This window comes from Xyrauchen texanus, chromosome 23, assembly GCF_025860055.1.
Source record: "Xyrauchen texanus isolate HMW12.3.18 chromosome 23, RBS_HiC_50CHRs, whole genome shotgun sequence".
Taxonomy (NCBI): Eukaryota; Metazoa; Chordata; class Actinopteri; order Cypriniformes; family Catostomidae; genus Xyrauchen; species Xyrauchen texanus.
The window spans coordinates 36,289,834-36,312,819 of NC_068298.1; the positions used below are offsets into that span (position 1 = coordinate 36,289,834).

The 22,986-nt window shown below is 37.4% G+C and overlaps 1 protein-coding gene across 1 annotated transcript; it reads left to right on the forward strand.

The window, feature by feature from the left end:
- Positions 1 to 4,658: 4,658 nt before the first annotated feature.
- On the forward strand, positions 4,659 to 22,727 carry LOC127663355 (cathepsin F-like). Its single transcript, XM_052154905.1, has 14 exons — positions 4,659 to 5,017; positions 5,495 to 5,614; positions 7,541 to 7,622; positions 7,917 to 7,975; positions 8,075 to 8,147; positions 10,358 to 10,471; positions 10,783 to 10,931; positions 12,002 to 12,098; positions 12,645 to 12,725; positions 13,074 to 13,193; positions 13,523 to 13,587; positions 19,277 to 19,367; positions 19,740 to 19,798; positions 21,518 to 22,727. The coding sequence occupies exons 1-14, from the start codon at positions 4,775 to 4,777 to the stop codon at positions 21,590 to 21,592; spliced, it is 1,428 nt and encodes a 475-aa protein (XP_052010865.1). The 5' UTR covers positions 4,659 to 4,774; the 3' UTR covers positions 21,593 to 22,727.
- Positions 22,728 to 22,986: the final 259 nt, after the last annotated feature.

Consider the following 22,986-nt stretch of genomic DNA (forward strand, 5'->3'; position numbering starts at 1 on the left):
TTATCAGTACGTGCAGCAAAAGCACTCCTGACGGCTACAACCCTTTGAAGCGGAAAGCAGAGCCCGTGATTTCCTCCGGGTCTGCTCCAAAAAAGGCTTGATTGGAGAGACACAAAGCATTGTTCCCCATCTTCCCACTATTGTTTGTCGGGAAAGGGATATTGTTGTTCAAAATGTTGTTTCTTTGTCTTGCACTGAAATAAATGCAATACAAAATGCAATAAGTGCAAAAAAAAATACATTCTCAAACACATTTTTCCTCTTCAAAGCACACACATTATGCGCAACCATTTCCCTATAGTGAGCGTCGCATCATATCAGATGGTGAGCAAACCAAATTACCCTCTGTCCCATTACTTATTACACAATGTGTGGCGAGCCCTAACGGGTATTTCAGAATGGGTGCAAAAACGATCGAACATGGTTATATGGTCCTATTTTGCACACCGGCCACCCCATTTCAACAACGTTCTGTCATCCACCGTTTCGTCCTCTCATCGAGAAAAACGTGATAGAGATTGTGCCAAATTGTCAAGCACAAAAATGGTTTTACAGCCATTATTTTCTTGTTCCAAAGAAAGACGGTGGGCTTTGGCCAATCCTGGATCTGAGACATTTAAAGTGCGCATTTATAAAGCGTCTATTCAAAATGATTACTCAGAAAAGGATCTTATCACATGTACACCCACACGATTGGTTTGTGTTGATAGATCTGAAGGATGCGTACTTTCATATCCAAATTGTATGACATCACAGGATGTTTTTGAGATTCGTGTTCAAGGGAACAGTGTATCAATTCAAAGTCCTACCCTTCGGAATGTCTTTGGCTCCTCGTACATTCACAAAGTGCATTGATGTGGTTCTCGCCCCTCTGAGACCGAGCGGCATGCGCATCTTGAACTACCTCGAGAATTGTCTGTTACTGCTGCAATCAGAGGCTTTGTTATGCCAGCACAGTTGTACTGCTTCAGCCATTTTACAGTGTCCATCTCAGTTCAAACTGGGGAGAACATTTGAACTGAAACTTGTTTCAGAAAGCATTGGGATTTGTGGCGGCATCCGCTGTCATTCCATTTCACGGCTGAAGCGTCATGTGCCGTGACGTGGTTGGCGCCAATGACGCATGCGCATCGCTATAGCCAGCCGCTATTTAGCACCACGGACAGCTCCTCCTGCATTTTACCAGTGAGGTGTCATGCTGTGGCAAGTGTCACGCAGTGCCTAAAGCCATTGGTTATATTTCTAGCCTTAAAGGCTTTTCAGTCAGAAATATCAAACTGTCATGTCCTGGTCCGCTCAGACAAAATGACAGTTGCGGCATATATAAACCGCCAAGGTGGAATTCAGGAGACTTCACCCTCAAACTGTATTGAGGATTTGGAAAATATCTGGCAAAGCAGAAATCGATCTATTTGACTCAGTGGAAAATACCCACTTTCTCCTCTGGTACTTGAAGTCCCAAGTTGTCAGGCAGAAAATGGTGACCATGGATGATTCCAACACGGGTTGGGGGGCGGCGTGCGATGGAGGCCCAACTTTTGGCACCTGGACAGGTGCGAGGATGTCATGGCACATCAACCGCTTAGAGCTATTGGCTGTAATTCTAACCTTAAAGGCTTTCAGTCAGAAATAGTGAGCGGTCATGTCCTGGTTTGCTCAGTCAACATGACAGTTGTGGCATATATAAACAGCCAAGGCAGAATTCATGCACCGCCACTGTCGAGAATGATGCGTCACCTCCACCTATGGAGCGAGCATCATCTCTCCCTGAGAGTGACATATGTCCCAGGCTGCCTGAATTACGGTGCGGGCCTACTGTCATGCTAAGTGGTGATACCGGGCAAATGGAGACTTCATCCTCAAACTATACTGAGGATTTGGGAAATATTAGGCAAAGCAGAAATCATTCTATATGCCTCAGTGGAGAATGCCCACTGTCCCCTCTGTTATTCGAAGTCCCAAGCCCCGCTGGGAATGGATGCAATGGCACACAAATGGCCGGTGGAAAACAAATATTAGTTTCCTCCGATATGCCTGATCCACTCTGCCACATGCAAAGTCAGAGAGGACAAGGAAACGGTTCTATTAGTTGCACTGAAATGGCCAACCAGCCATGGTTTACGGAAATGATGCAATTTATGCATTTGGCAGACGCTTTTATCCAAAAAGGACTTACAGAGCCCTTATTACAGGGACAATACCCCTGGAACAACCTGGAGTTAAGTGCCTTGCTCAAGGACACAATGGTGGTGGCTGTGGGGCTCGAACCAGCATCCTTCCGATTACCAGATTACCAGTTATGTGCTTAGACCACTACACCACCACCACCACTCCACTATAAATACGTATGCCCTTCCCTTTAAGTACGGACTCTCCATCATTTACACAACCACCTGTATTCAGGCTGTTATAATTCCATAAGTCACAAGCACTTCATTATAAATAAACTCCCTTCCCAGCTGGGTTCATAAGGAGTAATTCATACTATATGGCTAAAGCTCATATATTCATTATGAGTGCTCTCCTCCTGGCCAGCATGAGGATCACTCACTGCAGCATACACATGTCGGTCGCCGTCCCATATGACTGCGCTGCCATGTTTCCTCTCTAGGGAGTTATGTTGTATAGTGCGGCGTGATGGGATTCTGTTCCCCTTATGCATTAGTAAACGCAATGTCAAGTGGACTGAAGTCGTAAGGGAACGTCTCTGTTACGTATGTAGACATACGTCCCCTGAGACAAAGGGAACGAGACATTGTGAAAGCTAGCCGCACCACAAGACTCCGAGTTCTTGAGGCACGAGCAATGTGCTCCTTGTTCTCTGTCAGAGAATGTGCTCAATGTGCTCCTGTTTTATAGCGGTCAGTTTCACGCCGAAACAGGTGGGGCTCAAACACCATAGCCAATATTAGAATATTGCAGTTTTTGTAGAGAGGTTACAAATAGGTTGTGTATGAAGGCAGTCCCCATATGCATCAGTAAACGCAATGTCTCGTTCCCTTCGTCTCAGGGAACCGAGTTTATGTTCGTAAACAAGACATTTCCTTTACAAAGATTTCTCATAAGTATCTTGCAAAACCACTGTTTTGTGTTATTAAAAAATATTTTCTAGGAATAGTTCACCCAGAAATGAAAACCTCAGTTCACCCCTCATGCCATCCCAAAAATACATGACTTTCTTTCTGAACACAAATTATAATTTTTTTTACAACGGGCTAAAGGCTACATGAGGTAAAAGGCTCCATTGATTTTAATTTCTCCAAAAGCACTAAAAGTTGTCTATAGGTTGATTTTGAGGCAACTTGATCAAATGTTTATTATTATTTTTTATTCATTTATTTGTTGCAAATGTATGTAGGCCTAGCTAATGAAAATAATTAACACGTTTCGTTTGAGACAAAATACTTTTTTTCATTTTCAGTTTTAAGATCAGTAAATCAAACGTTTTCCAATAACTGTCCAATAAGTGTAAGGATAGTATTTGGGGTAAAAATTCCCCCTGTTGCTGGGGCTAAAGGTCCCCATTAAACAATTTTTTTAAGTAGGGGGATACATTTGTAATAAAAAAAAATCTAAATGGGCTCACATTGACTCATCCAATCATAATAGAGATTAGTTTGTTTATAGAATACTTCAGATGTAATTAAATGCTAAATGTGTTTGAAATTAACAGGAAATGGTTTACTTTTTCTTACGTAGTTATTTTGAGCAAATGTCATCTTAATTTGTCATTTAAAAAATAATCTTGGTGTCTCAAAATGATTTGCATTAGTTGAGAAATTGTGCCCTATAACTGTTGCCCCTATATCTACACGATATCACTTTAAACCCCACGGGGTCCTTTTACCCCAAGTGTGGTGTAAAAGGCTCCCTCACTTTTTTATACTGAATTTAAAATGGAAACATTCTTCCATTGTTATTTCTTTTCCATGTACAAATTATGTTGCACCATTAATTTTCAATAAAAAGAAAATCTTTTATTTTTATTTCACCTTGATACGTTTTGTGACTAGAAAAAAAAACTATTTCCTTAAGAGGTGCCTTTAGACCAGTTGTACCAGATTTCAGCTCTGTTGGTCCATACAACACAAGTGAGTGATGAGAAGAAATCTGAAGCTCCAAAAAGTGAATAAAGGCAGCATAAAATTAATCTATACGCTCCAATTTTATTATTTATAAGGTGAGAACAAACCAAAAAATAACTCCTTTTTCACTGTACATGTTGCCATTGCAATTTTTAAGCACAATCACGATTTCAAGCTCAATTACCCTTCCTAGTGCTTGATGCATGTGCAGAGTGCTAGTTGGCACTATAGGAATCAAGCTTACATTTTGATCTGATCTCACCTAAAATCGATTGGATTGCTTTAAAAGATATGGATTTAACCACAGGAGTTGTATGGATTACTTTTATGCTGCCTTTATGTGCTTTTTGGAGCTTCAAAGTTTTGGTCACAATTCACTTGCGTTGTGGAGGACCTACATAGCTGAAATACTCCTCTAAAATCTTCATTTGTGTTCTGCAAAAGAAAGAAAGTCAAACATCTGGGATAGCATGAGGGTGATTAAATGAGGACAAAATATTATTTTGGGGTGAACTGTCCCTTTAAAGATATAAGATTAAAACAATGTCCCGCCTCCACACAGCGGGCCATCATTGCGTATTTCGCAGACTGACGCTTCTCACTCTGGATCAGCAACAGGACACTGCGGGCTTACGACCTCAAAAAATAAAGACTAACGTCGGTGGTTTCGGATCAGACAGCTCGACAAGATGAACATCTACTTTAGCCGCTGTCACCTTGTCATCGCCAGCTGTGTGCTGGTCAGTTTGGTTCTGGCTTTGGAAGATGGCCCGGATCGTCCGGTTATGGGAGCTCCGGGATCCCCTGTCCGTCTGTCGGAATCAGACCCCGCGGTACTCAAAGCAGTGAAATTTGCTGAAGAGCGGTACAATATGGGGTCCAACTCGATGCACGTACGCCGTGTCAGCAAGATCCTTTCTGCCAGCAAACAGGTAGAATTATAAATATAATATGTTAAAATGTACAAGTATATCATATTTTAACAGGTCCAAAACCATCGGTATAATCATTAATCATTAATATTTATGTTGTATTGTATTATTGTTATCATTTTCGTGATCCCTGTATTGTTCATGGGTTTTATTATAAGGAGCTATTTTTACAGCAGTTTATGTAATTAGATGTAAACAAGGACCGAGCGTGCGTAGACGGCCCACATACATAACAGTGCTGAGCGGATTCATTCAGTGCAACACTGCGCGCTGAATGCGCAGTTTTAACGCTTGTTTCTAGAAGTTTATGAAATGATCATTGAAAGACCGTAGATGTAGAAATAACATCAGAATAAATACTTGTAGTTTGTGACATAAATGTGCACACATTTGCAATAGATGATTGATTTATATTTTATTATTACACAGTCATTAGTTCCCTATTGATAACATTTTCTATTTTCGTGTATTCTACAGCTGGTGAAAGGTGTAAGGTACAGTATTATGGTGGAAATTGGAAGCACACAGTGTAAGAAATCTGTAGAGCTGAATGTTGTGAACACCTGTGAGTTTTTCCCTGAGCCTCACAAACAGAAGGTGAGCAGCATTAACATACTAATCAAGCAATAATTCACAATAAATATTACTTAGTGTTTATAAGGGCAAAACTGCTTTGAGCAAAATCATCAAATGCTGAAATCCGTAAACATAATCCAGTTCAAGGCAGAACTACAGTAAATGTGTTAATTCGACTCGAATAAAACCAGAATTACACAGATGAATGCCAGGAGTCATTTCACCAAGATCATCACAAAAATCTAGTATCTTAACTTTAAGGATCAATGTTGATTGCCACAAAATTAATGTTGACTCGTCCCTCCTTCGAGGTTACAGTGAGACACTTACAATGGAAGTGAATGCGGCCAATTTTTGAAGGGGTTAAAAGCAGAAATGTGAAGCTTATAATTTTTGAAATAACTTAAATTAATTCTTCTGTTAAAACCTGTGTAATATTTGAGCTGTAAAGTTGTTTAAATCATCATTTGTACAGTTATTTTAAGGTTTACAGTGTTACGTAATCATGGCAATTAAGTTTGATATAACTTTTCTATTAACAGAAAAGGTTAGTAAGTGATTTTATCACACTAAAATCATGTTAGCATGAATATTGTTTACATCTTGTGTCTAAACTTTTGAAACAGTATTTTAATGTTTACTGATTGGCCCCCATTCACTTCCAGTGTGAGTGTCTCACTGTAACCCAGATATTTTCTTAATTTTTTCAAAGAAAAGGAGTTGCAAGTGGAAATTATTATTATTTTTTTTTTCAAAGAAAAGGAGTAGCAAGTGGAAATGAATTTTTGTGGTAATCAACATTATAACAAATACTGTTGATTGAGCTTAACTTGTATTGAACTGGAATATTCATTTAAAGGACCATCTCCATTAAGATGTATTAGTGTATTGTTAGGGGTATAACAGTTTTGACCCGGACCAGATATGGAGAAAGAAAACCAGGAGTCAAGAAATTCAATTAAAGAATCAAAATTTACTGAAGAATAGTTTGCAGTGAAATTGGTAGAGCCAACGACAAAGTCTCATGAGGAGATCGAAAGACAACTCGTACCTTACACAAAATCTTACATCAATTATACCATTTGCAAGGACGTACATTCCATTATTTTACTCCTGATTGGCTAAAAGAACATAAAGTCACAACATATAGACAGCTATGCGGCCTATCAACATTAATCAGCGCACTTGTCGTCCGCGCCCGAGATTTACGTCTGAAGTGACCTCGCAGATGGTCGCGGGGCGTCTTCGAGTCGGCCTGGTGTGCATCCCTGGGTTCAAAACCTAGGTAGAAGGTCAAACGCACACACAAAACACTGACGAACGACAGTTCTTCTCTGGGCACAAGACAGCTAGAGCACACATTATCAGGCCATTTAAACCAAAACAGAGAGATAAAATATTCACTCCTCGGGCAGAGGAGAGGGTTGAAATAACATACATTTCTTCCCTAAAGAAATAATAATAGAAAATCACACTTCTACTATTCAGGTATTATTGCATAGGACTTTAAACCATATACTTAATCATAGAAAAGTAACGATCAAACACAGAACATATGTTTAACATTCTCCCTGCCCCCTCCCAAAGGACCTTCGGACTACGGGCAGGACAGAGAGAAAGTCTCTGGAATGTTCCTAAAAGAGACTAATTAACATTCAACACACATATGAATCAAAGTATATTTCAATTATGCATAAGAAAATAGAATTGATTATGTGATCATGCATATAGTTAATTCATCACTTTATTAAAGAAGTTAAGCAACAGAATACAGATAGATATTGATATAAAAGGATATATATATATATATATATATGTATTGATATATCTGAAGAGCCAAGGGATTTTGACCCTCACCCTTCAGTATGAATAAATGCATGCTTGTATTTTTATTTAAATACAAATGCTAACAGAACCACAAACCCCCATTAACATTTTCCCCCACAGACAGAGGTGTGTTTGTTTGAGATTTGGGACATTCCCTGGGAAAGTAAATCCACCCTCCTTAAACAGAAGTGTCAGCCTGCAGGTCAGTAACAGGGCAAAACTGTGCACATATATTGACAGGTTGATGTAGTCCAAATAATATTCATATTATGTTCCCGGGGAACACACATACTGATAAAAATTATACCTTGAGTATGAAATGTAGAAGTTTCTTTCGATAAATGTAAATGTCAGTATTCTTCACATGATATATAGCATGATATAAACAGTAAGAGACTTGTACAATTAGTTCCTATCAGAATTTATTTTGTAGGACAGGATGTTGTGTGATTTCAGTCAACCATATGTAGTTACCTTGATACTGTTTATGCCTTAGTTTCCAAGGATCTCAAAAAGGTTGTGGCAGTACCTCTTACCCATGATAAACCTTTGAAGGTATGGAAATGTGCAATGTTTTAAATATGTTGTAAAAGATAAATAAATATTTTAAAGCATTTTCTAACCCACAACATCATTTTTTCCACTGTTTTTCAGGAATCTGTAGAGCTTTTGACCCAGTTCAAAAACTTTATGATCTCATATAACAGAACCTATAGCTCTCAAGAGGGTAAGACATGTAATATACAGTACATTTTGTAATTTCAGAATTTGATAGATTTGATAATTTGTATGAAAATAAGCGGTCACACCTATACATCATTGTTCATGTTACAGTGTAATTACTTAAGTACGGAGTAATACTAACAAGCAATGTGTTTATAATGTAGTTCTGTTGTCGAACAGCCTAGAATAACTTCTTGTTATTACTTTCCCATTTCATTATATTAATGTGTAATAAGTTACCATTTATGTTAGTGTTGTCACGGTACCAAAATTTCAGTAGTTGGTGCCAATACCAGTGAAATTTCATCGTACTCTATACCATTTTCGGTACCAAAGCAAAAACAGGTTACTGAACAACACTCTTTTATTAACAAAGTCTACAAAACATTAGCAACAGAAGTAAGAACAGAAATATGCCATTGAGCAACACTTTAATTTAAATATATAATTTTTAAATTATAACAAAACTGAACAATGTATGCTTAAAGTATTTTTGAACACTTATATAAGATTTGCTTCAACTTTTGCAACTTTTAATTTAAGTTTTTACCAAGTACTAAAAAAAAGCCTAAATAAACAAGCATACAATAGAACTAATCAAAAACAATTTCCAAACTAATGTGCAAAGTGTTCTCTTATTAATAAAGCTGCATATTGCCAATTTTCTTCATGATAAGAAATGCATAGTGACATATATATATATATATATATATATATATATATATAGATATATAGAGACTATGATTAAGTCATGAGCAACCGCATTCTAATCTAGCTGCATTTAGCGTGCGCGCTCGAGGGAGGAGCGACCGAGGGCAGAGTTTTAGTTCATTCCGGTTCGGTTTCTGAACTCTCCGACTTCAGATCGTATATTTACAGACTCTATACATTTTACTTATCCAAACACAACAATAAACCTTCTTCAAACTCATAAACATGTAACGTTAGCTAAGTTCCGTTCCGTTGTCTAACAGAAAATTTGTAATTGAGAACCGTTTTACTAGACATTCGGCTGTATACTTGTATAAAAACAGTATGAGCACGGTTTAGGGGAGATAACCGTTATTATAAACTGAAGTAGGCTACAGTACCGACAAATTAGGCAGAATGCAAATACGACGCGATGACGTCATTAATATGCTAATGACGCATGACGACATCTGGCGACATTTAGCTACTTTTCGAGCAGGCTTTAGCTACTTTCCATTGAAAATAGTTGGCAACACTGAGGCAGAGTCTCAGCCGGGTACAAATTCAATCTCCCCCTGAGATCGGGACATTCGCGCAACTCATAGAAGAGGCGCTTACCACACAGAGAAATGCCAGTTTCTGAGTTTATAGTTATTAACATGACCTGTTTCTGTATTATTTGCACTTTAATAAAGCAATTTGACTGCATTTAAGATGTTACACAGGTAGAGCTCCGCCTCCGCTTATTCCACAACGGTAGGCTACATGCTTTTGAATGTACTTTTTTTTTTTTAATCATTCCCTAATACTTTGGGATCTGCATAATATAAACTGTGAAAGTTTAGAGTGCATCTGGACTTATCTGTGTAATTCTTCCTCCATCAGGCGTGAACTGCTGTGATTTCATGTTACGTTAAATGAGATCAAACGGCTATTCGACAACGAACATTTTTCTCATCAATTTTGTATTTTCGACGATGTCGATAATGTCGGCTAAACGTTTCTGCCCTAATGCAAATGATAATATGCTTTTAAACTCACCTGCTTTATTTGCTTGAATAAATCCGGGTGTCTGTCTTTATTAAGTTTGGTGTGTTTCCTCCTATCGTCAGAAAATTGCGAAATCAGCGTTTACAAATAGGTTTTTGCTGATCTGTGATGTTTCACTTTTCATCAGCCTCAAATTACCTGTCTTTTTCCACATTTCATTTCGATATTATTCAGTTGAGGCTCCGCAGCAGCTTTGCTTGTCGTCATCTTTTGCTTGTTGTGAGCGTTCGAAAGTTCCCGCCTCTGCATGGGTACCGGGTAGACTCGGTACCTTCAGAAATTCTGGTATCGTAAATAATTTTTTGTTTGAGTACCGACTTGCTACCGGGGTACCAGGATTTTTGACAACACTAATTTATGTATAGTATTACCAAACAGGGTTTCTACTCTTAAAATTCAGTTTAATTCACATTTGTTATGTGCATATACAATGGCAAAACCCTACTTTAACCACTGACATACTAAACTCCACAGAGGCTGAAAAGCGCCTGCGCATTTTCCAGGAGAATATGAAAACCGCGCATACGCTGCAGTCTCTGGAACAGGGGTCAGCAGAGTATGGAGTGACCAAGTTCAGTGACCTCACAGGTATGTATATGGATTTGTGGACAAAATTATTATTTATGACATAAGGCATAATGTACAGTCAAATAGACCCAGACAAGGTGATTAGATCTTGTATCATTAATTTGAGATAAATAAATAAATAAACATGAATTATTGATTTTAAATTATTTTATTATGAGAAGAAACCATGGAGTGATACGAGAGACTGGAAAACTCGCACTGATATGCACTAACCCATTGCATGTTTGAAGACTGGAGGCCAATCAATCTTATATGTACTGATTATAAGATTATATCAATGCAGCTAATCACCATCTTCTGTGTGTGTTTAGAGGATGAGTTCAGAGTAATGTACCTGAACCCAATGCTGAGTCAGTGGAGCTTGCAGAAGAACATGAAGTTGGCGAATCCTGCCAGCAAGGCCGCTCCTGATAGCTGGGACTGGAGGGACCATGATGCGGTCAGCTCTGTGAAGAATCAGGTGTGGGAGCTCAAATGAACTAAGTAATTTGGGATGATTTATTTATGAATGAATAGGTGTAATTAAGAATAGGGCTGAGTGATATAACAAAAAAATAAAATAAAATTATAATTAGATCTCAATATTTTTCAGCCTTTTGATGATATTTATATCTTGATATTTATGCATTTGCTTTAAATACATTCTATTTCCACCAAACATCCATTGTAGCCAAGTAAATGTTTTTAATGATTATTTTAATAAATGTGTTTCACATTTTTTTTCACTTAATGAACATATGGAAGAACACACTATCTTACCGTTCTCATATTTGCGAGTCGCGAGACAAGGAATGATTACAAAAATATTCTAATGACTCGGTTATTAGGAAACTTAAAGGGATAGTTCACCCAAAAATGAAAATGTTCATCATTTAATCACCCTCCCAGATATGTATTTCTTTCTTCTGCTGAACACAATTGAAGATTTTTAGAAGAATATCTCAGCACTGTAGGTCCATACAATACAAGTGAATGGGTACCCCAATTTTGAAGCTCCAAAAAGCACATAAAAACAGCAGAAAAGTAATCCATGTCTAAAGAAGTGATATGATCGGTGTGTTTGAGAAATAGATCAATGTTTAATTCCTTTTTTACTATAAATGTACACTTTCATATTCTTCTTTTGTTTTTGGCCATTCTTATTCTTTGTGCATATCGCCACCTATTGGGCAAGGAGAAGAATTTATAGTAAAAAAGACTCAAATATTGATCTATTTTTCTCCTACACTTATATCGCTTCTGAAGACAATCACTGAAGTCATATTGATTTCTTTTATGCTACCTTTTATGTGCTTTTTGGAGCTTCAAAGTTTTGGTCACCATTCACTTGCATTGTATGGACTTACAGAGCTGATATATTCTTTTAAAAATCTTCATTTGTGTTCTGCAAAATAAAGAAAGTCAAACACATCTGGGATGGCATGAGGGTGAGTAAATATGAGAGAATTTAAATTTTTGGGTGAACCATCTCTGCAAATGAACCTGTTTTTTTATTATCCGTTTAACAGTTTAACTGAATATCTGTTGCAGGGCGTGTGTGGCTCTTGCTGGGCATTCTCTGTGACTGGAAACATCGAGGGACAGTGGTTCAGGAAGACTGGACAGCTGCTGTCTCTCTCAGAGCAGGGTCAATATAAACTAGATTTTTATATTTATAAGAAAATGTAAGCTGTGCTTCCTTGAGCAAAACTCACCTCCACAATTCTAGGGTGTTATGGGTAGTTGCCAGGATGTTCTAAGGGGTTGTTTACTAGTCAAAAAAGCACACCGTCTCTATGATATTCTGGTCCCTACATTTGGCGCAAGTCCCACCTTCACCTTCCAGTATGTCTATGGGATTTTTAAGCCCACTTTATTGTCTGCCAGGTAAAAATAAGTCTAAGTCAGATTGCTTAGAAAAGCAATAGCATATCTGTCCTCAAGCCGCATGATTTGAGGTATTATGCAAGTCTATATCTCAGTAGTATGGGACAGGTTTAATGCTTAAGCTTAATACTTATGGGTAGAAGTTTGTTCAAATTGTCCAAAAAGAATGAGCAATAATAATAGTGGTACTAGATTTAAATAGACCCCACTAATAACATGAACATAAAACATTACATATTGCTATAAATCCATGATATGGCTGTTTATACAGAAATAAATTTTGTTTGCTCACCTTTTTACAAAACAGAGTTAGTGGACTGTGACAAGCTGGACCAAGCATGTGGAGGTGGACTGCCATCTAATGCTTATGAAGCCATCGAGAAGCTTGGTAAGACACAAAAGTGTGGAGCTCATTCCCTAGAATAGATTTTAACATGAGGAATTTGTAAGTGTAAATATCAGCAGCCGGTTAACAAAACCTTTCAATTTTGATGTACATCAAAAGAAGATATGAGAAACTTCCTGTTTCCCAATTTTTTACGTTACTTTTTCATGTCGCCATGGCGATACCGTTCGATATACGATGTCGCCCACATTTGGTAGCTGTAACCTGAATCCCTTAGAGGAACAATAGGGCCTCCACACTTTCAGTGCTTGGGCCCTAATTAATGGTTTTCTTAACTTAAGGGGTCAACTGGGCCAAATCCTTTTTAATAATTTTCTATCACCCATAAAGGTGGTCTTGAGACTGAAAAAGACTACAGCTATATAGGACACAAGCAGAGCTGTGATTTCTCCACTGGGAAGGTGGCCGCTTACATCAACAGCTCTGTTGACCTGCCCAAAGATGAGAAAGGTGAGTGAGGGAAATTAAAATATGAGAGCAGAATTGTGCCATTAAACATAATAATTAATATTACATTTAAAGCACCTTCAGATAACATTGATGATGACAATAAGTGTGGTACCTGAACTACTAGAGAAAATAAAAGCAGACGATAAAATAAAAAATATGTATGCCTTTTCAGGAAAGAGGAAAGAAATATGAGATGAGTAGACCTTATCCAAAGAATTTCATCTATAATTAATAACTCCAGCTCTTTCAGCATTTGAGAGGGAAATATTTAGTAACAACTCTGCCTGCTAATCTAAAATGACTTAATTCTTCCTGTGATTTGTAATCAGAGATTGCTGCTTGGCTGGCTGAGAATGGCCCGGTGTCTGCTGCCCTCAATGCTTTTGTCATGCAGGTAACAACCACACAAGATGGCTGCTTTTTTATTGGAGAAATTATGTTAGCACCCAGAAAATGCTTTGAAATATGCTAGTTTCATATAGGACCCTTCTATGATTTTTGTTGAGCTTGCACTCCATCTCATGCTCCTTTCGATTGATTTTTGTCTGACTGTCTCAAACCTACAATATACAGTGCATCCGGAAAGTATTCACATATCTTCACTGTTTCCACATTTTGATATGTTACAGCCTTATTCCAAAATTTATTGAATTCATTATTTTCCTCAAAATTCTACAAACAATACCCCATAATGACAACTTGAAATCTTTGCAAATTTATAAATAAAAAAACTAAAAACAAATCACATGTACAGAAGTATCAACAGCCTTTGCCATGACACTCAAAATTGGTGCATCCTGTTTCCACTGACCATCCTTGATGTTTCTACAACTTGATTTGAGTCCACCTGTGGTAAGTTCAGTTGATTGGACATGATTGGGAAAGGCACACACCTGTCTATATAAGGTCCCACAGTTAACAGTGCATGTCAGAGCACAAACCAAGCCATGAAGTCCAAGGAATTGTCTGTAGACCTCCGAGACAGGATTGTATCGAGGCACAGAAAAATGTCTGCAGCATTGAAGGTCCCAATGAGCACAGTGGCCTCCATCATCCGTAAATGGAAAAAGTTTGGAACCACCAGCACTCTTCCTAGAGCTGGCCGCCCGGCCAAACTGAGCAATCGGGGGAGAAGGGCCTTAGTCAGGGAGGTGACCAAGAACCCAATGGTCACTCTGACAGAGCTCCAGCGTTTCTCTGTGGAGAGAAGAGAACCTTCCAGAAGAACAACCTTCTCTGCAGCACTCCACCAATCAGGCCTGTATGGTAGAGTGGCCAGACGGAAGCCACTCCTCAGTAAAAGGAACATGTCAGCCCATCTGGAGTTTGCCAAAAGGCACCTGAAGGACTCTCAGACCATCAGAAACTAAATTCTCAGGTCTGATGAAACAAAGATTGAACTTTTTGGCCTGAATGCCAAGCGTCATGTCTGGAGGAAACCAGGCGCCGCTCATCACCTGGCCAATACCATCCCTACAGTGAAGCATGGTGGTGGCAGCATCATGCTGTGGGGATGTTTTTCAGCTGCAGGTACTGGGAGACTAGTCAGGAGCGAGGGAAAAATGAATGCAGCAATGTACAGAGACATCCTTGATGAAAACCTGCTTCAGAGCGCTGTGGACATTAGACTGGGGCGAAGGTTAATCTTCCAACAGGACAACAAGCCTAAGCACACAGCCAAAATAACAAAGGAGTGGCTACGGGACAACTCTGTGAATGTCCTTGAGTGGCCCAGCCAGAGCCCAGACTTGAACCCGATTGAACATCTCTGGAGAGATTTGAAAACAGCTGTGCACGGACGCTCCCCATCCAACCTGATGGAGCTTGAGAGGTCCTGCAAAGAAGAATCCGCCCAAAAATAGGTGTGTCAAGCTTGTAGCATCATACACAAAAAGACTTGAGGCTGTAATTGATGCCAAAGGTGCTTCAACAAAGTATTTAGCAAAGGCTGTGAATACTTATGTACATGTGATCGTTTTTTTATTTTTAATACATTTGTAAAGATTTCAAACAAACTTCTTTCACGTTGTCATTATGGGGTATTGTTTGTAGCATTTTGAGGAAAATAATGAATTTAATAAATTTTGGAATAAATGTGGAAAAAGTGAAGGGCTGTGAATACTGTCCGGATGCACTGTATGTAGGGCTGTCACAACTATAAAATTTGGCTGACAATTAATCGTCATACAAATAATTTTGATTATGTTTATTCATTGTCCTAAATATTGTCATAGGTGTATGTTACTTGATCTGTGTAAAGTTAAATCCAATATATTTGTTATCACAACAAAACCCTTGATCCCAGTATTGGATATATCTTTACACAGTTAAGGTTAGCAAGCAATGTTAACAAGTTAAATAGTAATTTGTTGTAACTTGGAATTGTATAATAAAATAGGGATATATGATTTACTGTAATGCTTAAAAACTTTTGAAACTATTTCACAGGCCTAGAATGACATGAAAAAATATATAATATAATAAAATAGTTTAAATATTATAGTAATTTCAAATATTTAAAAAATAAGTAGTATCACCTTTTGGTTAAGTTTTCATTTACACTGTTGCGTTTGCAACCCAGACTGTATTAGATTACATTTGCTTCTACATGATTTTTCAAGGCTCTACCGTTAAACTCCACAGAAATAAAGCGGGCATCTCTTCCCCTGTTTCACTGCATGTTGATAACAATGTGTGTGTGAACCCGCAAGAACAAAGAACATTTGCTATTACTCAAACTTTAAAATGACATTTTACAAAAAATTGCATTTTGTTCATGGTGATTGGAATTCAGAGTGCATGATCATGCGATCATGTAACAATCAAGACAGGCCTATACTGTATGTCTGCTAAAGTTTTTACTGATTAATCGGTGCCAGTTATCAGCAAAAATTGATGTCAATATTTGCCAGTAAGTTTTTTTTATACCTCATTTTTGTTATTCCTCATCAATAAACCTTATTGGGTGAAATAGTGTATATATATATATATATTATTACACACACACATACTCACTGGTGGCCAAAAGTTTTGAATAATGTTCAGATTTTGCTCTTATGGAAAGAAATTGGTACTTTTATTCACCGAAGTGGCATTAAACTGATCACAATGTAGTCAGAACATTATTAATGTGAAACATTAAACTACTTCAAAGAGTTCTCATCAAAAAATCCTCCACGTGCAGCAATGACAGCTTTGCTGATCCTTGACATTCTAGCTGTCGGTTTGTCCAGATACTCAGGTGACATTTCACCCCACACTTCCTGTAGCACTTGCCATAGATGTGTCTGTCTTGTGGGGCACTTCTCACGCACCTTACAGTCTAGCTGATTCCACAAAAGCTCAATGGTGTTAAGATCCATAACAATCTTTTCCAATTATCTGTTGTCCAATGTCTGTGTTTCTTTGCCCACTCTAACCTTTTCTTTTTGATTATTTTTTTCAAAAGTGGCTTTTTCTTTGCAATTCTTCCCATAAGGCCTGAACACTTCAGTCTTCTCTTTACTGTTGTACATGAAACTGGTGTTGAGCGGGTAGAATTCAATGAAGCTGTCAGCTGAGGACATGTGAGGCGTCTATTTCTCAAACTAAAGACTCTGATGAACTTATCCTCTTGTTTAGTTGTACATCTGACCTTCCACATCTCTTTCTGTTCTTGTTAGAATCAGTTGCCGTTTGTCTTTGAAGACTGTAGTGTACACTTTTTTATGAAATCTTCAGTTTTTTGGACATTTCAAGCATTGTATAGCCTTCATTCCTCAAAACAATGATTGACTGCCGAGTTTCTAGAGAAAGCGGTTTCTTTTGACATTTTTGACCTAATATTGACCTTAAAACATTCCAGTCTATTGCATAATATGGCAACACAAAAACAAACACAAAGACAATGTAACAAAAGCTTTATGTAACAAACCAAATAACTGATTTATTTAGAAGTGATTTTCTAGTACCAAATGATCAATTTAGCATGATTACTCAAAGATAAGGTGTTGGAGTGATGACTGCTGGGAATGCTGTCTAGATTTGATTAAAAATGACTTTCAAATAGTGATGGTGCTGTTTTTTACATCAGTAATGTCCTGACTGATCAGTTTAATGCCACTTTGGTGAATTAAAGTACCAATTTCCTTCTGAAACAAAATCTGTACATTATTCCAAACCTTTGGCTGCCAGTGTGTGTATACACTACTAATCAGAACTTTTGACACACTTGACTGAAATGTTTCTCATGATCTTTAAAATCTTTTGAAGGTGTATACTTAAATATTTGAAATTAGTTTTGTAGACAAAAAATATAATTGTGCCACCAAATGAAGTTATTTCATTATAAAACAAAAATTTTCTTAAAAAAAAAAAACAAGTTTTTGAATTGATGACTTGGACTAAATAAGAAAAGCAGCCAATAAGTGCCCAACATAGATGGGAACTCCTTCAATACTGTTTAAAAAGCATCCCTGCGTGATTCCTCAAGAAGTTGCTTCAAAGTCGACTGAGGCACTAGAGCGTCAAAGTGCGCACCCCTGACATATCTATTAATAACTTCGGAATGGATCAAGGTATTAACTTACTTTTTTTTTTTAGGAAAAAGCTGCCATTCGACTGCATAGACTGTGTTGACTTCCGCGAATGATAAGCCTTCCGTATTTTAGTGCAAATCTATAGCATTATTATTATAGATTTTACCGCAAAACAAAGACATTGTACTTTATTTTATCTAATGATATAAAATGCTGTTGGTGTGTGTGAACCAATCACAGACCTGTGTGTGTGTGAACCAATCACAGACCAAAAACAAAGAATGATGTTGTCAGATGTCATTGGAGTAAAAGGGGGGAGGGGTGTGAAATTCCTACAGCCAGAGCCTGTGGCACCTAATGACTGATGAAAAGCACATCAATTATTCAAATGCAGTAAACAGTTCCATCTAGTGGTGTTTTTGGATATTACTCCATTTATACAGAATATTCCATTCAAATGAACATTTATGTGCCTTTTATATTTTCTTATGTTTTCAACCCCCCAAAAAAAAAAGGTATGGTGACTATAGTCACAGAAATGTAAATAGTTGTTTTGTTTCTTTATATTTTTTCACCCAATTTCTTTTGAAGTTGTTCTAAAGCCTTTGAGGAATAAATATTTGTTGTAAAATTCCTCATTCATTTATGTTTAATATTTTTTATATAATAAAAACAACAAAATTGAATTTCCGTTTTTGTATTTTTTGGTGATATATCACATCAGAACATGTACAAATGTCTCAAGAAGTGTATTTACAATGCATCCACATTGTAGATGAGAATCTATAGAATCCAGAAATATGACTCTCTTCACTCTGCTATGAAAATTGACCATTCCAGAAGCCAAAATATCAAAATAGTGCCAGGCGGACTTAAGACCCCTTAGACCTAGAATATAAAATATAGTTTTGAAATGGATGACTTGGATTAAATAATAAAGAAAAGCAGCCAATAAGTGCCCAACATAGATGGGAACTCCTTCAATACTGTTTAAAAAGCATCCCTGCGTGATTCCTCAAGAAGTTGCTTGAGAAAATGTCAAGAGTTCATGTCTGCAAATTCTATGCAAAGGGTGACTACTTTGAAGATGCTAAAATAGAACACAGTTTTGATTTATTTTGGATTGTGTTTAGTCACAACAGAATTCCCATAGTTCCATTTATGTTATTTCATAGTTTTGATGACTTTACTATTATTCTAAAATGTGATTTTGTTTTTTTAAATAAATAGATAAGCTCTTCACCTGGTGAATACTTGTAAATAGAGCATTGTAACTGATCTCATTTCAAAATAAGAGTTCCCAGTGTATTTTTGGGCTTGTTTATATTTAAAACTACAGCATTTTGCACCACATTTGGTGTTTTCTGTTTATTATTGGAATTTTGGTTGCACAAATAACCTGCTTTTAGAATTGTATTCATTTTGGAGCATCTATGTCATGACTAAGAAATTCAGTTAGTGGCCTTTTCCACCACCATATTTATTGGCAAAATTCACTATCGGTAAATCTCTAGAAGAAATTTTGTCTTCACTTGCTCAAGTTTTTTGTTTACATTATTTCCTTAGTTCTACAGAAAGGGAGTGTCCCACCCTCTAAAGATCTTCTGCAACCCCTGGATGATTGATCACGCTGTGCTGCTTGTGGGATACGGAGAACGTGAGTTTGAATGATTTTTTGTTTGTCCTGATACAGAGAACCTCAGGCCTTTAACAGCTGCTGCTGAAGTCATTTCATATATACAATGCAAATAGTGTTGTTTAAGTTTACCTTGGATTTACTTGTGGATATCTTATTTTCCATCTTTAAACATATACCTGCCAAACTTTAGCTTAATAACATATCAGTTTACACAGTACTAGTAAAACTGGTGTAACCTGACAAAGCCACACTATTCTCTGACAAATTCCTATCCATTTTGTCATGGTTTCATGAGTTTCATCCGACTTTTCTTAATCAACAGAGACCTGTGGTGCTCTTCGAGCTGTCACAACATTTTCATAGAGTATATGTTTGTACTTCTTTGTGCAGGTAATGGCACTCCATTCTGGGCCATCAAGAACAGCTGGGGAGAGGACTATGGGGAGCAGGTAAAGAACATGTGGAAATAGAATCATTTTAACTTGTATATATGTTACTTGTTTATTGAAGCCTACACAAGCCATTCATAATAAAAAAAAAATAATACATGACTTCTGTGGGCTTCCATACTTGAACAATGCCGAAAAAGTGAGACAAATTTTTTCCCTTTTTAAAAAAGTTTTTCAGTCTAGTCATTTGCATGGAAGTCATTTGCAATTAGTGTATAACATTAGTGTACTACAATTCAAAGTTGATTTGTCATGCTCAATTGGGATGAATGAAATGCAATTCTTGTGAATAATTGCGATTGTGGTTGCGTTTGCACAATATATTTTGGCTATGCTTTCAGCTACCAAAAATACCAAAATCAAACTCTCAACTACATTTAAACATTTTAAATGTCCCATTTCGCAGATTTCAACTAAATGAGAAAATGTGAAAAAAGTCTTGTCATAACTTTAGTGAATGAGTATACACTCACCTAAAGGATTATTAGGAACACCTGTTCAATTTCTCATTAATGCAATTATCTAATCAACCAATCACATGGCAGTTGCTTCAATGCATTTAGGGGTGTGGTCCTGAATGTCAGAATGGGAAAGAAAGGTGATTTAAGCCATTTTGAGCGTGATGTGGTTGTTGGTGTCAGGTCTGACTATTTCACAATCTGCTCAGTTACTGGGATTTTCACGCACAACCATTTCTAGGGTTTACAAAGAATGGTGTGAAAAGGGAAAAACATCCAGTATGCGGCAGTCCTGTGGGCGAAAATGCCTTGTTGATGCTAGAGGTCAGAGGAGAATGGGCCGACTGATTCAAGCTGATAGAAGAGCAACTTTGCCTGAAATAACCACTCGTTACAACCGAGGTATGCAGCAAAGCATTTGTGAAGCCACAACATGTACAACCTTGAGGCGGATGGGCTACAACAGCAGAAGACCCCACCGGGTACCACTCATCTCCACTACAAATAGGAAAAAGAGGCTACAATTTGCAAGAGCTCACCAAAATTGGAAAGTTGAAGACTGGAAAAATGTTGCCTGGTCTGATGAGTCTCGATTTCTGTTGAGACATTCTGATGGTAGAGTCAGAATTTGGTGTAAACAGAATGAGAACATGGATCCATCATGCCTTGTTACCACTGTGCAGGCTGGTGGTGGTGGTGTAATGGTGTGGGGGATGTTTTCTTGGCACACTTTAGGCCCCTTAGTGCCAATTGGGCATCGTTTAAATGCCACGGCCTACCTGAGCATTGTTTCTGACCATGTCCATCCCTTTATGGCCACCATGTACCCATCCTCTGATGGCTACTTCCAGCAGGATAATGCACCATGTCACAAAGCTCGAATTATTTCAAATTGGTTTCTTGAACATGACAATGAGTTCACTGTACTAAAATGGCCCCCACAGTCACCAGATCTCAACCCAATAGAGCATCTTTGGGATGTGTTGGAACGGGAGCTTCGTGCCCTGGATGTGCATCCCACAAATCTCCATCAACTGCAAGATGCTATCCTATCAATATGGGCCAACATTTCTAAAGAATGCTTTCAGCACCTTGTTGACTCAATGCCACGTAGAATTAAGGCAGTTCTGAAGGCGAAAGGGGGTCAAACACAGTATTAGTATGGTGTTCCTAATAATCCTTTAGGTGAGTGTATTCAGGTTTGCATAGTCAGGGTAATGTTGGATCTTTGCTAATACATTTTGTTGTCCATCCCTCATAGGGTTACTATTACCTGTACAGAGGATCCAATCTGTGTGGAATCAACAAGATGTGCTCATCTGCAATTGTGAATTAGACACACACATATACAAACACACCTTGGGAACAAAAACATCTCAAAACAGCACTTTGGTTCGGTTAACATGTGATCAAACACAATAGTATTGATGTAAAACACCCATTTGTCACATTTTTCATCCATATAAGCTCATAGTTGTCAATAGCCCAGATACGTGACATTCTTCTTGAGGTCAGGACATTTTAGTTATCCGTCCTCTCTCCATTACATCAATGCAAACATCCATTCTTTTTAGTATAGCTGAATACATCAGCTAGCCGAAAAGATAACATTGCACTCATTTGACCATATTACTACTACTACAAACAACACATTTTAGTCATTGTGATTTTAGATAAGTACATTTGGATAAAGGTATAGTTCACCAAAAAAAAAAAAAAAAAAAACATTCTGTCATTTACTCACACTCATGCTGTTCCAAACACATTTGACTTTCTTTTATGGAACAATGATGACTTCAGTCACTATTCACTTAATTGCATGGACAAAATATGCAATGAGAGTGAATTGAGACTAAACATACAGATAGCTTTAGTGTTTCACTGGAGATACAGGTAAATTATGACAGAATTTTCATTTTTTGGGTGAACTATCCCTTTAATTACCTTCTGTTTTACTCTGATTAGTTTTGTTATTTGTATATTATAATATTACATTTTTATGGTGGCCTGGGTCTATATATTTATTTAATTCCAAAAGACTGCATTGAGTTTGAATCATGTTTACTTTTAACCCTGCTGAATAGATTTGCAATTATTGATTTTAAAATGCCTATTTTAATTTGCTGTCATCAGAGTTGATTTAACTGAATATTATTGAGCGGCTTGTCATGGAAACTAGATTTTGCACACTATATTGCACATTTTCACAGTATACTGTGATCATCCCGTTACTGTGTTATTGCTACTCCTCATTTGTGAATGTTATATTTTGATGAATGGAAAAAGCTGATGATACTCTTTCCAAATGCATAATGGAACATGCCAGCAAATGCAAAACTTCAGGCGCTGGAAAAGATAGATCATTCAGTTGCGATGCTGTATTGTTCAAATCAGTTGTTTTTCTTCAATGCAGTTTCTAAAAGCTTTGTAATTGTCATTCTAACAAATCTCCTAAATAAACTCCAAATTGTCTCTAATGTTGTGATTTTGCTGTCACTACTGCACTCATAGTTTTAAGTTGAGCAATTCATATTTTGCATTTGAGTTACTTTACACTGCACAAAATGCCCAGGGTAAAACACACAACAACAGGAAATGAAGCAAGTGTTTGGCGTTCAGTGAGCAAAGGTAAACGGTTGAGGTTTCTGTTTTCTTTTGACAACCTAAGGTGCAGTTATTCTTGCACACAACTAGAAGTGGAACTCATCTTCATGGAAAATATATGACCTG

What these genes read in the sequence shown, in the direction of transcription:
- LOC127663355 (XM_052154905.1), top strand. Translation starts at nt 4,775, where the DNA reads ATGAACATCTACTTTAGCCGCTGTCACCTTGTCATCGCCAGCTGTGTG. An exon ending in GCTGTCTCTCTCAGAGCAGG is followed by an intron (nt 12,099 to 12,644) that starts GTCAATATAAAC and finishes TTTACAAAACAG; the next exon opens with AGTTAGTGGACTGTGACAAG. An exon ending in TCAATGCTTTTGTCATGCAG is followed by an intron (nt 13,588 to 19,276) that starts GTAACAACCACA and finishes TTATTTCCTTAG; the next exon opens with TTCTACAGAAAGGGAGTGTC.